General features: G+C 28.7%; 2 protein-coding genes across 2 annotated transcripts; one reads left to right on the top strand and one right to left on the bottom strand.

Annotated features, from left to right (window-relative positions):
• Positions 1 to 4,279: 4,279 nt before the first annotated feature.
• On the bottom strand, positions 4,280 to 7,123 carry LOC127253725 (glyoxylate/succinic semialdehyde reductase 1). The gene is made up of 8 exons (XM_051278454.1): positions 6,882 to 7,123; positions 6,016 to 6,126; positions 5,834 to 5,935; positions 5,640 to 5,741; positions 5,152 to 5,267; positions 4,913 to 4,991; positions 4,663 to 4,833; positions 4,280 to 4,561 (listed from the first exon to the last, which is right to left on the bottom strand). The coding sequence occupies exons 1-8, from the start codon at positions 6,987 to 6,989 to the stop codon at positions 4,472 to 4,474; spliced, it is 879 nt and encodes a 292-aa protein (XP_051134411.1). The 5' UTR covers positions 6,990 to 7,123; the 3' UTR covers positions 4,280 to 4,471.
• Positions 7,124 to 9,963: 2,840 nt separating this feature from the next.
• Positions 9,964 to 15,259, top strand: LOC127253587 (adenine DNA glycosylase). Its single transcript, XM_051278241.1, has 7 exons — positions 9,964 to 10,400; positions 10,490 to 10,549; positions 11,249 to 11,368; positions 11,444 to 11,541; positions 12,604 to 13,130; positions 13,225 to 13,322; positions 14,131 to 15,259. The coding sequence occupies exons 1-7, from the start codon at positions 10,071 to 10,073 to the stop codon at positions 14,215 to 14,217; spliced, it is 1,320 nt and encodes a 439-aa protein (XP_051134198.1). The 5' UTR covers positions 9,964 to 10,070; the 3' UTR covers positions 14,218 to 15,259.
• Positions 15,260 to 16,025: the final 766 nt, after the last annotated feature.

The raw sequence follows: 16,025 nt of genomic DNA, 5'->3' as shown, positions 1-16,025 counted from the left end.
CTAGTAACTCTAGTGCTTAGGGATTCGTATATGATCCCAAGTCAACCCATCAAATTCAAAGGTCTATTATCGTTTCTTTTGAATTTTACTTTGTTTTTGGATTTCTCAAGCTAACAATAATATATTACACACAAATTCAATATTTCTATATTACTTACACAATTTACCTCACATTAAAAAAAAAAAAAAAAGATCACTTCAAATTATTTCACTAGACAAAGAACAACTCCAAGATCAGAAGATGTAAATTCCCACAACACATACGGGTTGTTTGTTGAAGGATCGGACTGTGAATGCACGGTGACAACAAGAACAAAAAATACATAACAATTATTAACCAATTCCCTCGTCAACGACCTACATCTGAAAAGTTCCAATCCAGACTAGATTCACTATCAAAGCAGTTGAAACATAAGGTTTCATAGATACAATTAGAGTTACAATTCTCAAGAAATCGCTCCCTATTTCTTGAAGATACCCCACTCCTAATTCTTTCTCCTCATTATCACCAATTTAATGAATTAGTGTATCTCTATTTCTATCAACAAAATACAAATTATCTCATCATTATTCAAGGAATTACATTCAGATTTTTTTATATCTAATGTCTCTCATCTCACTTCTCGATTTTAAGATCAATCTAAATCTAAAACATGATAATATTCAATCTAATAAACTCAATCAAGAATGAAATCTTTTTCTTTGCTATCTCTTCCCACCTCTACTAAGTTTTTTACAATTGAGTTTTTGCTATTCAATCACATAGGGAGCAACAATTCTATCAATCTCGATCATTTCTTCCTAACTATTTATTGGATTGATCAATTTTGGATCATGTTTTTGTTTGATTGGCTCAAGTCAATTGTGTCGCATCTGTCCATCAGTATTTGTTAGTTAATTGAATAATTTGCAAACAATATCAATCAAAACCAAATACAAATTGCAACCCATTTTTCAACAATATTTTTATTTTACTTTTTTATCTACCTTAACTAATATTATTATTATTTTTTAATATTCGTCCAAACAAATCAACATAATTTTACATGATAGATAGTGTATTTCTTTTCAATGAAGAGTTTAAAATCACATATGTACTCCCCCGTCATAAAAAAAAAAAAAAATGTTTTCATTTGACCTGGCACATGTTCTAAAAAGAATAGGTAAAAATAAAAATATTTTTTTAAAGACATAAAAAATAATAAAATTGATATTTTTTTATTAAAAAAAAACAAAAATAAATTGAATGACAAAAAAAAACAAAAAAAAAAAATTGATGAAAAAAAGTATATTATAAGAATATTAAAATAAAAAGATTCCATCATCGAGATGGACGGGGCAAGTATGGGATGATGGGGACCATCCAACTAGGTTTGTTTCTATGTTTTCATTATTACAATGAAAAAAAGTAAATAAATAAAATCAAATTTAATTGCTGAATCGAATTAAATTTTTTTATTAATCGAGTTATTTTTATTCCAGTATAAATTCTATATATTTGATATTTGTTTAGTTCGATTTGATTTCGATTTTTGACTTTTTTTTTTCAGTTAATTGAAGCGAACCCAATATATTTATATTATTATATATTAAATTTTATATTAATAATTATATTAAATTCAATTTCGAATATTTGCAATATTCTTATTTATTTGGAATTTTAGTTAATTGTTTTGTATTTTTTTTAATTTATATTCAATTTGAATTATTTGCAACTACTGCAAATATTTTTTGTTAACAAATTTTTTTAAAATTTGAATACATTTCACGGTTTCGAATATCGGACATTTGTTCGCTTTGGTTCAAAAATAAAATACTTGCATATTTGCAAATATCCGAATGTATCCACCCCCACCCCTACCCCTAATTACATTATTTATTTATTCCAAAATGATACTTTTATAAATATATATATTATAGTATGTATAATGATATATTTGTAATTTTATTAAAAATTAAGAATTTATTTCAGTATTAGTGTATAATTACTTTTACTAAATTGAAAATTAGATACTTTTAAATATAACGGACAAAAATAGTAAAAAAAAATTATTTTAAATTAAAACCAAAGAATTTTATTTTTTACAAATATTAAATAAAATTATTAATTTTTGTATCCATAGTTATTTATATTATATTATAATTATTATTTTAATTAAAATTTTTAATATTCAAAACCTCGAAACCAAATTCAAAATCTATAAACAAACACATCTGATATTTTGATGTAGTATATAAAGAAATAATAATATATTATCCATTAATAATAAATTATTGATATTTTTATTCTTGAAAGTATACAAAAATGAATATTTTATAAAAATGTAAAATAATTTGATGCATAGATATAATTAATTTTACTAAAATTAACAACAAATACTCCCTCCATCCGCTTACAAAGTTTACATGTTTCTATTTTGGGACGTCCAATTATAAAATTTATATTTTATTAAATATCCTACTTTTTTCCATAAATACCCTTACTTTTACATCACATCCTTATTTTTACACAAAAAAGTAAAGACAAAAATGTCATTACACTACTTTTAACTACTCACTATAATTAAAATACTATTATTTCTTAAACACCGCGTCAAAAATAAATATAACTCTTCTAAATGGACGGAGGGGTATCTTTTAGTTAAAAAAAAAAAAAAAAAAAAAAAAAATACATTGAATTGAAATAGAAGTAACACTTCACATAAAATATAGTCTCTGTCGTCACAATGACAAAAGTATGTAACCCGCGTGCTGTAATGTGCTAATTCGGGAATATACACTTCCACCCACATATGTATTCTATATTAATTTCAGTCCCCATCATATGATCTGCCCATCAAAAATATTTTGTCCACTTGCAATTCTTTAGCTGTGGAATTTGTACATCTATCTTCATATGATTCTTTTCAACAATAATTTTACATTATATATATATATATTTTTAATTTAAAATTTTGCATAAATATTAGGCTGTTTGTTACTATGTATTTTTCAGTGTAAATATATATATATATACATTAGTGGTCACGCTGTGCTATGCACAACTTATAAAATATTATTATTGTATAATACAAAAAATTATAAATTTAAATTAATATAATTAATTAATTTAATTAAAAAAATTGCAACCTCTTGCATTGATTACAATGATGGAAGTCATTTTATTTTTAAATTTTAATTTGTGGGATCCACACTCATAAAATTTAAAAAAAAATGAAAAAAAAAATGCAACTTTTGTCATTGATTAAAAAGATGAAAGTCATTTTAATTGGTGGGATCATATTCATAAAAAAATAATAATAAAAAAGAAAAAATCAATAAGCCAATATGTGACAACACACTTTCAAGCCTAAATATTATATATTAGATATTATATTAGATTAGATATTTAATTTAAAATTTTCAATATATATTAGGCTGTTTGTTACTATACTTAACAGCAACATATCATAGTTATATGAAAATAGTTCATCAAACACAAGATATATTAATATAATAGAAATCCATATATATATATATACCAACATCACATCATAATAATTCATATAGCACATTATGATTGATCTTAATACAAAATTAGCACATACTACTATTAATCTTAGCACAAAAGATATGTCAACGCACGTGTAAATTATAAACTAACAATATATTATAACAATTTATATACCACGTGCCATTAGAGTGGACAAAAACAAACACAACCCAAAAATCCAATCTAATCCCGATACAAAAAATAAAAAATAAAAATAAAAATTTGAACCTAAAATAGTCAACTCAAAACAAATGAAGATATTTAAAAATTTTAAAATATAATACTCCCTCCGTCCACCTCTAAAAATCACATTTACCTTTTGCATCATTTATATTTACATTAAAAATATCCTTATATTTATATAATTTTTTATTCAAATATAATTTATTAGTATTATAATACACCAGTACAAGTATTTTTGTAATTTTTTCTTGATTTATACTATATTTTGATATAATAATTAATATTCAAAAATCAACATACAAAAATTAAATGAAACCATTAGAGCCGACATAAATACTATAATAGTGTAGATCCTACCTTGTGTATGGTAAGTCATGGGTTCAATTTTTATAGTTACCCCCACAATATTTTTAATTAGATTGTTTTAGAATTAAAAAGAACAAAAGGCTGGCCCGGCCCAACACAGTTTGAACCGGACAGTGCCATCGGCTGGACTCCCAGGCCAAATATAAAACCGGGCCGGGCCGAAATTGCCACTCCTACCTGCCGTATCAATTCAAGCTATGTCATAATAGGCTATATTTCATTTGGTGACGGCACAATGGAACTGTAACAATTCCCAAACTACAACAATGATCACAAACTTTAACCAATTACCTGACCATCGAACTCATGAAAGATCTTATGTTGTCATAGCAATGCAAGATCTACTTAAGGATCTATGCACAAATATGTGTACGAGCAATAGTGAAAGGATTAGGAAGAACCTTTGTCAGACTTAACAGTCTCATGTACAGCCGAGAAGTCGAGGTCGCCGAGTCCCAAGCTTCGCGCTTTCTTGAAGGCCTGAATTTCAAAGAACAACCGCGAAAGATCCGCTCAAAATATTTACGAGTATCTGTACTTTGCCAGGATGCCTAACACCTAACAATGTGTTCGATTCTTACCTCATTCGAAGCAGCTGCGACAGGCATAGGCACCGAGTTTTCATCCCCGAGGGCAAGAGCCAGCTTCATGTCCTTTTGCTGGTGTTTCAAGGGGAAGGCAGGGGAATACTTACCCTGTACCATCGAGGGTCCCTTCAGTTTGAACATCGGATTTGCAATCGCGCCGAGATCCTATGATCGGGCAAGATTATAATACTAAGAATAAGATGTCAGAACAAGTTTTGAGGTTTTGATGAACAATTGTCCTCACCAGTACATCCAGAAGGGTGTCTTGATTCAGCCCACTTTTATCTGCCAATACGAGCCCCTCCGAAAATGCGTTCATCATGCTGCAATGTAGAACCGGCGCATAAATTATCGAGACTTTCAGAAAATTGTATGATATGTAATTAATAATGTATTTTTCTATCGATTTGAACTTTTAGGTGATATGGTTTTTAGGTTCTAGAACACGACATCTATGTTGAGAGGAGGAAGCAGGATAATCACCTGCCCATAATCATGTTAACGACAAGCTTCATTTTTGCGCCATTCCCAACTTCCCCAAGGAAGAAGGATTTCTTCCCCATTACGTCGAAAGCAGGCTTTACTGCTTCATACAGTGCCTGAATTTTTCGAACAAATGACGGAGGTATAAACTAATGGCAAAATTATCCATAATTTTATGTGGTTTCAAAATTTAGTATAAATTTTGTCTGTATTTTAAAAATTGCATAACGCTCCCTTGTACTTTAAAAAGCATTGCATGAAACCCGGCCAAGAAAAAACATATAGATGAGAAATCATTTTCCCACCACACAAAAAATGTAAAGAGAGATTTCCTGCAACGTCTTTTAAAGTATAAGAGAGCGCCATGCAATTTTTAAAGTACAATATGGATTTACATTGACTTTCGAAATCACAGGGAGTTATGGACAACCGAGAAAATTTATGCAAGTTATCTAAATTAAAGCATCATTTTTAAGCAGATGTTCGACCTTTTCTCCAGCAGCAAGGATCACCAGCTGGCCATCCTCGGCTGGCTTTTTGCTACCTGACACCGGGGCTTCAAGGAAAGAACCGCCCTTCGCTGTGATTGCCTGAAACCATTACACAAAATATACATACAAGCTTTTCATTACACAGATTGTGCCTTTATTGTTAGTGGATACGAGCAGTTCAAAACCCGAACCTTGCAGATCTGCGAAGAAGTCTCTGCATCAACAGTTGACATGTCAACATAACCTTTGCCGGAGCCAATTTGCTCCAGAACACCATCTTTGTCGAAAACAACCTATTTGTGCAGAATTTTAAACCCCCATCACTCGAACTAAAAGCATATTTAATACCGGTAAAGGAACACCATAGCCTTACCGATAAAGCGGCAGCAGGATCAGACAACATTGCAATTGTATACTTGCATTTCTTGATTACATCAGCAGGGGATTCTCCGACAGTAGCCCCGTGCTCAACGAGCTCATCACACTGCAAAATGAAGAATAATCTCATGTAAAGCAACTGCACTGGAGTGAACTATCTGAGAATACAGATACAAAGATCAAATGGATTTTATTTGTCGAAAACACAGACACAGTGATTTCAAAAGGCTTGAATACATTAGATTCCTTCATCCACAGCTTACTTAAACTTCCATAATTTGTGGCAATCAATTTGATCGAAAGCATCCAAAGAAATGGCTATCCTGGTAAGTTTTTTCACCTCTTTCAAACCCGACAAAATCCTTTACATCAAGCATATAATTCTTCAAGAATAACTATAACTCAATGTATACATTTTAGATTCATTCATTAACATAACTTCCAATATATATGGACTCAAATTCAACTCTTACCATATATCATTTCCAATCAGTGAATCGTCATACTGTTCTCATGGATAAATATTATCCAAGTAGCTACAGACAGTTCATATTATTTACCTGAATCATTAATTTCACAAATTCTCAAAACAACTAAAAATACAGAAAAACACTTCCTACAATTTTGAAATACGAGAACAGAGCAGGAAATCACAAGCAGAGGTTAGCTAAATCCCACCATTACTATCTATGCCTAAACAGTCCGTTCCTAACTCTTAGCACAACGACAAACAACAGCTTTCTTCAGCTACTCAACAAGCTCTATTTGCAGCCGTTCTGACGTGATCATATTAAAACGTACCGCGACAACCAAACAACAAGTGAAATGCATTCATCAAATCAAAAAACGCGAAGAAAGTACCCTGGATCGTGTGCGGTTCCAGACAGTAACTTTAAAGCCATGGCGAAGCAAGTTCATAGACATAGCCTTCCCCATTATTCCCAACCCCAAAAATCCGATTTCCTCCATTTCTCCTCCTGAAGCTTCAAGGATTTGGACCAATGGAGGCTCTGAAAAAGCAAAATCAATCAAAGATTATCTGCTGCCGGCGCGATCCCAACAGAAGCGATCAAACCCTAGAGTTCGATAAAACGACGAATATCAAATGGATTTTCATATACTGTTCTGTGTTGCATTACAATGACGTTTTTAACCTTTTACGCTTGCTGCATTCTGATTGGTCGATAACTATATGGTGGGGCCCGTCTTTGTCACGTCATCATTTTTCTCCACTGTTGTTGGAGAAGGGAATTACATGTTGTGCACGGGTGCACGGAAAATCATGCACAGGCCAATGACTATGAGGTTCAAGTATCAAGGGTTTATTTCTGTATAAATAAAATACTCCATCTCTGTCCCTTGTAATTTAAATATGTCTTTGTTGGAGGGCTTGGATTTTGGATCTGGATTTAAATAGTAAAAATTTTGAATTTGAATAGTTGTACGATGTGATATAAATAATAATTGATATGATGTTTTGAATGTAAAATTGATTTTTAATATAATATAAAAATAAAAAATAAATGTTTGATTCGATGGTTTTGGAGGAAAATTTTTGTGGGAATAGTAAAAATCTCACAAATTCCCTCAAACAAACACTTGTGTTACTGTAAAGACGACAATTGTTAAAGTATGAGTAATAATTAATTAAAAAGTGTATTAATAAAAATAATTATTGTATAGTAAAAATAATTATAAATTAAAATTAAGATAACAGCTGAGATTAAAAAAATTATATAATAATATAAAATTTATAATGTGATTAAAATGTATAATTATATTTAAAAAAAATAAAAAGACAAGTGAGACAGACCAAAATTGAAAATAGAGAAAAATTATATTGGACGGAATGAGTAAAATTTTAACAATTTTTTTTTTTCAAAAAAATACTCCATCCGTACCAAAAAAGATGTCTGGGTGTGAGTGGACACCAAAATTAAGAAATAATAATATTTAATTAAAAATAAGTAAAAATTAGAATATAAATATCTAAAATACTCTTGTTTTTTTTTTTTAGGTTTTAAAAAATGAGTTAGAGTAATAATTATGAATAATTTTAAAAAGTAGAGATAATATTGTTGTAAAATGGGAACCGTAGTTACTAAATAATGAAACATAGACAATTATTTTGGAACAAAAAAATAGAAAAATAAAACAACTCTTTTGGGAGGAATATATTATACATATTCATTATTTTTATATTATTTATACAATTATCTGTATTTTATATCAAAATTTTGTAATTAGATCAAAACACAAAACAAACCCACCTTAATATTTTTTAATTAGATAAATTGCATAATATTTATCTATTTTATTTATTACAATTCTCTTTTTTGTTATATCAAAATATATACTCTATCTGTTTAGTAAATTTCTCATTTGACTTTTACACAATATTAGTATTTTATAAATATATAGTGTAATAAGTAATATAATATTTATTTTACTTTTGAAAAATAATGTAAGAAATAAAAAGTAGAGTTATTTTAGTATTTTGAGTTACATTTTTTGACAACAATAAAAAAAATTTATTTTGACAGACTAAAATGACAAATGAAAATTTTATTATTAGACAAAAGGAGTATAAAATACCATTTTCATTTAAATTTGATGTTGATTGTAAATATGAGTTTAATTCTACAAGTATATATGTAATGGATAACCCGATTGTGTGAATGTAGACTTGTGATCGTTAAGTTATAAGTTCAAGTTATTGACTATAATTAAAATTTTCCGTAACATTATGTAGTTTTGATAGAATATGTAGAATTAAAAAAAAAAAAAAGAATAATTTACTATTAAAATAGTGTTAAAAAAAGTGAAGTTTCTATATTATAAAAAATTAATAAAAAATACTCCCTCCGTCCTAAATACGAGAATTCAAGTAAAGTATAATTTGTAAGTAATTAAAAATTGTATTAGTAAAAATAATTATCTATTAAGATTAAGATAATTGAGTAGTTTAATTAAGATTAAAAAAATTATAAATTTGAAATTTTAAAATAAGTGTATAATCAATTTTCAAAAAAAAAAAGACAAATTATATGGAACGGACGAAAATAAAAAATATGGATAAATTATGTGGGACGGATAAAGTAATACTCCCTCCGTCCCATAACAAAGTATCTATTTTTCTATTTTTGTCCGTCCCATAACAAAGTATCAATTTCTTTTTTTTAAGTACCTGTACTTTCTACCTACCATTACAAATACCCTTGCAACTTACAATATATTACACAAATGCCATTACCTTTATACCACACATACTAATAAGGTTATTTTAGTCATTTCTATTTTATTTCTACTATATCTCAATATAATACTAATATTTCTAAAACTACGTGCAAAAAACAAATGAATACTTAATTTCGGGACGGAGGAAGTAAGATAAATAAAAATAACAAATTAATTACAGTACTACTTATTAAAATAAGTACAATAAAATTATTCAGTACTATAAACCTGATTTTACTATTTCAATGTTTTTTTTTAAAAAAAAAAAATATTAAATCAAAACACATATTTTTTATTTATTTTATTTAAAAAAAATCTAATTTTACATTTAAAACGTAAACTTCACATATACATATTTATACAATATCAACTAATTATTTCAATTCAAAATTTTACTATTCATAATTAAAATAAAAATTCTGACAAGTAAACATACACTGTATAGGGTGTGTTTTTTTTGGTTGAGTTTGAGAAAATTTGATTTGAATTTGGTATTAAAACTATGTTTGATGAGATATTTTGTGAGAGAAAAAAATATATTTTTTTCAAAAAATGCTTAATTCAAATAGTAAAATTTGAGATTTTTTTTTTTTTTTTGTAAAGAACATATTTTTATTGGGATAGAGGAATAATAAATAAAACATTAATGTATTTTGATGTATTTAAGGTTAGTACTATGCAATTTTAAAAAGCATGGTAGGTTTGCACTTGAATGTTTTCAGCTCAGCGGGAAAATTACAACGGTCTCCATTCTTCCTCTCGGATATCGCCGTGCCGGGCGGCCGTTCGCCGTCGCCGGCAGCCGCATCCACCATGAAGAGAAGCAGGAAAGAGAACTCCAGGAAGAAAGAGACGGCGGAGGTTGTCGACATAGAGGATGTAAGTTTCGGCAAAAAGGAAATTCAAAAAATTAGGGATTCTTTGTTGGGGTGGTACGACGAGAATCGGAGGGATTTACCTTGGAGGAGAATCAGTAGTGGGAGTAGAGATGTCAGCGCCGAAGAGAGAGAGAGGAGGGCATACGCTGTGTGGCTATCGGAGGTGATGCTTCAGCAAACTAGGGTTCAAACAGTCATTGACTATTTCAATCGGTGGATGGAAAAATGGCCAACAATTCATCATCTTGCTCGTGCTTCGATCGAGGTATGGAATTCCCCCCATGTTCGAGTTCGGATTGCTTCAAATTTTGGTGTGATTGATTCATTTTGATATTTCTTGTGTTGCGCGAGCAGGAAGTGAATGAAATGTGGGCAGGCTTGGGTTACTACAGACGGGCCCGATTCTTGCTTGAGGTTAGTATACATTTGGATTTTGGTCATTTATTCCTTTGATGGTAATTGGTAAGCTTGTAGACAAGCAGTTTCCAGTATTAGAAATTAGAATGCACTTTAGGTAAACTTCAAGTTTTGCTTATAATGAAGAATGGATTTTTTTTTTTTTTTTTTTAAAAAAATCTTTTCATGTAAGGTTTGAGAATGGAAGAGAAGAAACTCTAGAATGGTTTATAAAAAGAATTACTGGGTCACTAATATTGTGATACAACTGTGTTATGGACAGGTGCTTTGTAAGTTCTTTCTTAATTGCAGTCGATGCTTAAGTCTGTCATTAGTTAAAATTACTGAGAGTAATGAGCACCTCTAAGAACATACTGAGATATTGTTTAACTTGTGCTCGCATCTTTACGGGACAAATGGTTTTAACAAGCAGGGTATTCACAATGTTTTAATGCAATTTTTTCTCCTTTTTTCACATGTTTGCGTCTATTTATGTATAAATTAGCTGTATTATTTTCCGGGTAACATATTTTGGAAGTTTGGAAATTGTAAAGTAATGTAAATTTTCTCCTAATCTAGTGCACTAATTTTATGAAAGCCTAGTTGAGGACATGAGTCGATAGGAGAATCATCACTTGTTTTACATGATTTGGTAGCTTAAGGACAAGTGAGGAGTTTTACTTCTTCCTGTCTAGATATTGAATAAAACGTTTGCAGGGAGCTAAAATGATTGTTGAAAGTGGGGGTGAGTTTCCGGAAACGGCTTCTTCTCTGCAGACAATACAAGGGATTGGAAACTATACTGCTGGAGCAATTGCATCTATTGCATTTGATGAGGTTAGTGGTCCACATAATTTCTCTATCATAATCTCAGTTGCTTTTGTAGTTTAATAATGGAAGCATGCTATTTAGGTTGTGCCAGTGGTCGATGGAAATGTTATCCGAGTGATTGCCAGGTTAAAGGCTATATCTTCCAATCCCAAAAATTCAACAACTGTGAAGAATATATGGTAAGGAAATGGTTACATCTTATTGTCTTGCTGATATTTCGAAGTGAAAGTAGCTGCTTTAGTTTGTTAGTTGTTTTTATCTCACAAGAACGGACGGCCTCTAACTCACATTAACAAAATTGGCTGAAGTTGCAAATATATGTTAGAAGTTATGTCTCCTGGGGAATTTTCTCTAGTGTAGTTATATAAATTATTAGGATCAATTGCATAAGACACCCCTAGTTTTACAAAAATGCTCAAAACACATTGTGTTTTATTTATTATATAAAATCCTTTTATGTTAGCGTGAAATATGGATAGAATACTCTTTTTGTCCAAAAAGAGAGACTAGGAATCACACGCTTACTATCCAGATAACCTTGTATTGAATAAAAATGAACACTGTGATATTTATAATATAACCTTCTAATGATAAAAAATTAAATAAAATAGACAATGCTGGCAGTTTTTTCCTACAATCTTATCTAAGAAATTAGGTGGATTTTTTATGGTACCTTTTAAGAATCACATGTTTATTGTACACATTACTTTATATTGCATAAGAATCAATATTGTGAAATTTTTTAGTTTTAAAAATAGCTATTTATTTATAAAAAGAAATAAAATAGATGATGTTGATGCCTTGATGGCTTATTATTTCCATCTTATTCTAAAAAAAATAGGGCACATGTTTATTTTTGAAAACTATCTTTATAATAGACTTGTAATTTTGAGTTGTTGTTAATTGGACAGAAAAGGTATTCTATGCAGACTTTACTCTCACGCAAGAGATTTTATGCAATAAATAAAATACAGAGTATTCTATGCATCATTTTAAATAAATTTTATACAATAAATAAAATACCGAGTATTCTATACATTTTAAATAAAACACATAATGTGACCCTTGAGATTGTATAGTTAAAGTTTGTGATTACGAAATTGTTCTGTATCTACGGTAATAAAGATGGATATGTATTTGCATTTACACTTATGTCACAAGGACGTACTATCAAAAAATTGTCAGTTTATGTTTTTTTTATTTACATTCATATATGTATCTATATTTTTGTTTTTTACAAGGAGATTAGCAACACAATTAGTTGATCATTTGAGGCCTGGGGATTTCAATCAGTCTCTCATGGAACTTGGTGCAACCGTATGTACGCCATCAGCTCCCAGTTGCACAACCTGTCCCTTATCTCAGTTCTGTGAAGCCCTCTCTCTCTCCAGAAGTGACGAATCAATTCGAGTTACAGATTATCCAATGAAGGTTGCCAAGGCCAAAAAAAGAAATGATTTCTCTGCAGTTAGCGTGGTGGAAATAACCGGGACATCATCTCAATGCGACAGCAAATATTTACTTGTAAAGAGACCGGACACAGGGTTGCTTGCTGGACTCTGGGAATTCCCGTCTGTTCTACTGGAGGGAGAAGCTGACTTGGCTTCAAGGAGAGAGGCAGTCGATAGTTTTTTGAAACAGGCATTTGGTCTAGACATTGAAAAGAATTGCGAAGTAGTTTCGAGAGAAGAAGTGGGAGTATATGTTCATGTATTCAGTCACATCCGTCTCAAAATGTTCGTAGAGTTACTGATTCTGCAACCATCAGGTAAGCTTAAAACAAATTAAGATACAGATTCTGTATTCTTCATGGATTAACATGAATTAGAGGGTGTCTGACTTTGGTTTTTATGGTGGGAAAGGTTTTCTGGATATGAAGCAACCAGATGAAAGTATGATGTGGAAGTTTGTAGATAGCACAGCCATGGCTACTTTAGGTTTAACATCTGGTGTAAGGAAGGTAAATCTCTCTCTCTCTCTCTCTATATATATATATATATATCTCATTAGTATTTATTATCAATTACTACCTCCGTCCTACTCTAAAGATCTCATTTACGTTTTGCGTGTTGATTTTTGAATATTAATTATTATATCAAGATGTAGTACAAGAAAAAATTGCAAAAATACTTTCATTAGTATCTTGTAATACTAATATAAAAACATTTGTACAAAAAATTATACAAATATAAAAATATTTTTAACGTTAAGTATAATGACACAAAAGGTAAATGTGACCATTAGAGCCGGACGAAAAGAGTATTATATAAGTGTGTTGTGTTAACATGTATTTTATGAATAATGTCATAAACAATCAGTCCATATAATGCAATGTACTACCTGTCAGTTAATAAGAATTACATTTAATTTTTGGTCGGATATTAAGAAATATTATATTTTAATGATAGTTTATAGTATTTTAAATTAAATGACAAATTTGCCCTTTTCATTTATTTGTATTGGAATGATATTTGTGTCAATAATGTGATTGAAAGGGTATTTGTAATGAATATGAGATAGATAGTTACTAAATAAAGAAATATATCTTTTGTAAGTGAATATTCAAAAATAGAAAGCGTAAAGTATTATATTACTATAAACTATGCTATGTAGTCTCCATTGTTCCGACATATGTCTCTGTGAAATGTGATGTATAGATTATTGTAATTTTTTTTAAAAAGAAATTATATGTTGTATTTGTATTATATTACTATACACTATGTATTGTTTGGGTATTTGTTACTTACTTTGGTGATGATGTTATGCAGGCATACAACATGACCCAAAAATTCAGGCAGAGTGGTCAGCAAGTCCCTACAAAAACAAAAAAGCCAAAAAGACAACAAAGAACATGATGCACTCTGATTTCTTAAAGTTAAGCAGTTTTGTTAATGTGAGGTCATGTGTTGAACCCTTCTTTATTTTTTATTTTTTTGGCTAAATTGCACAAAATCTACTCGTGATTTTATAAAATTGCACGAAATTCTTTGTACTTTTAAAATTGCGTCAAACTCTCTCGTGATTTCATAAACTTTGCGTCTAACTCCCTCAGTGGTTTTTATTTAACGGTATTTAACTTAAATGCGCTCAAATTGCCGAATAAATTTTAGAATTTCAATTTATAAACTCCTAAAATAAATATATATATATTTTTATATTTACCCTAAAAAAATAGTAAATATACTAAAAAATAGTTATTTTTCTTAGGTTTTAAGAGTTTATTTTTATTATTTTTTTAGGCTAAATATATAAAAAATAAATATATTTGTAATTCTAGGTGTTTAGAAATTGAAATTTTAAAATTTATTTGCAGTTTGAGCGTATTTAGGTCAAATTCCCTTAAATAAAAGACCGCTGACGGGTTATACGCAAAGTTTATGAAACCACAAAGGAGTTTGACGCAGTTTTAGAAGTACGGAGGATTTGGTGCAATTTTATGAAACCACAAGAGGATTTTGTGCAATTTAGCCTCATTTTTTTAACATTTATTTTTTAATTTAATACTGATTTGAACAAGGGCATGTTTGATTGGATATAATGCAATATTTTGAATGAAAATATTCCTTGGAGTAATTTTTTCAGGAGAAAAAATAAATTGTGCATTGAATGTTGTAGTTTAAATACGTACTAATGAAATTATTAAGAAAGTGAATATGATTAATACACTTGTAGAAAATGTAGGCTATTTAGTGAAATTATTAGAAATGACTTTTGGTATAGACAATGATTTCATTGGAGAGAAATAAAATTGAGTAGAGAATGAAAATTAATTCTTTTGTTCGGTAAAACAGAGAATTCAGTAAAGAAAATGCAGCTGTATTAATGAATCAAATAAGAATAATTAATTAACCCGATAAAAAAGAAAAAAATTTTAACGAATGAAAAATATTTTTGGTGATTTTTTTTAAATTATAAATTATATACGATATTTTTTAAGATTATATTTTAGTACAGTATCTTAAAAAATAGTAAAAATTAATACTTTAATAATAAATTAAATTTGATTTTTGTAAAATTAAAATAATATATCTTAAAAAAATATATAAAGAAGTAAATAGTAAAAAAAGATAAAAAATTAAATAATCTAATTTGATTTATTTGACTCAAATAAACAAGGAAAATAAGATCATTTTTTTCTAACTTTATTTATTTGATAGATCATCAGAATTTATTCATTTTTTTTTTTGTTATTTAGTTTTAATGTTTATTTTTTAAGTAGAAAATTTTATTAGAAAATATATTTTCAAATATTCTTTTAGTCCAACAAAATTATATAATTATTATTTTTATTTATTCACAATCTTATTATTCTTGTTTCAATCAATAATAACTAATTTTTCAATCATACGAAAGTGTCATTATTATTAACAAACTATAAATATATACTCCCTTCGTTCTATTTTCTATTTTCGTCTGTCCCACTTGTCCTTTCTATTTTTGAAAATATAATTATATACTTTAATCGCATTTTAAATTTTAAATTTTATAATTTTTTTAGTTTTAATTAAACTATTTATTTATTTTAATCTTAATTTATAATTATTTTTACTAAATAATAATTATTTTTACTAATATATTTTTTAATTATTTACTAATTATATTTTATCTAAATTTCTGTATCTATAGGAATAGTCCATAGAGGGAGTATTTTTTTCTTAAAAAA

This window comes from Andrographis paniculata, unplaced genomic scaffold (genome assembly GCF_009805555.1).
Source record: "Andrographis paniculata isolate CXL003 unplaced genomic scaffold, ASM980555v1 Contig51END, whole genome shotgun sequence".
Classification (NCBI taxonomy): Eukaryota; Viridiplantae; Streptophyta; class Magnoliopsida; order Lamiales; family Acanthaceae; genus Andrographis; species Andrographis paniculata.
This window is presented reverse-complemented; position numbering and strand designations above follow the sequence as displayed.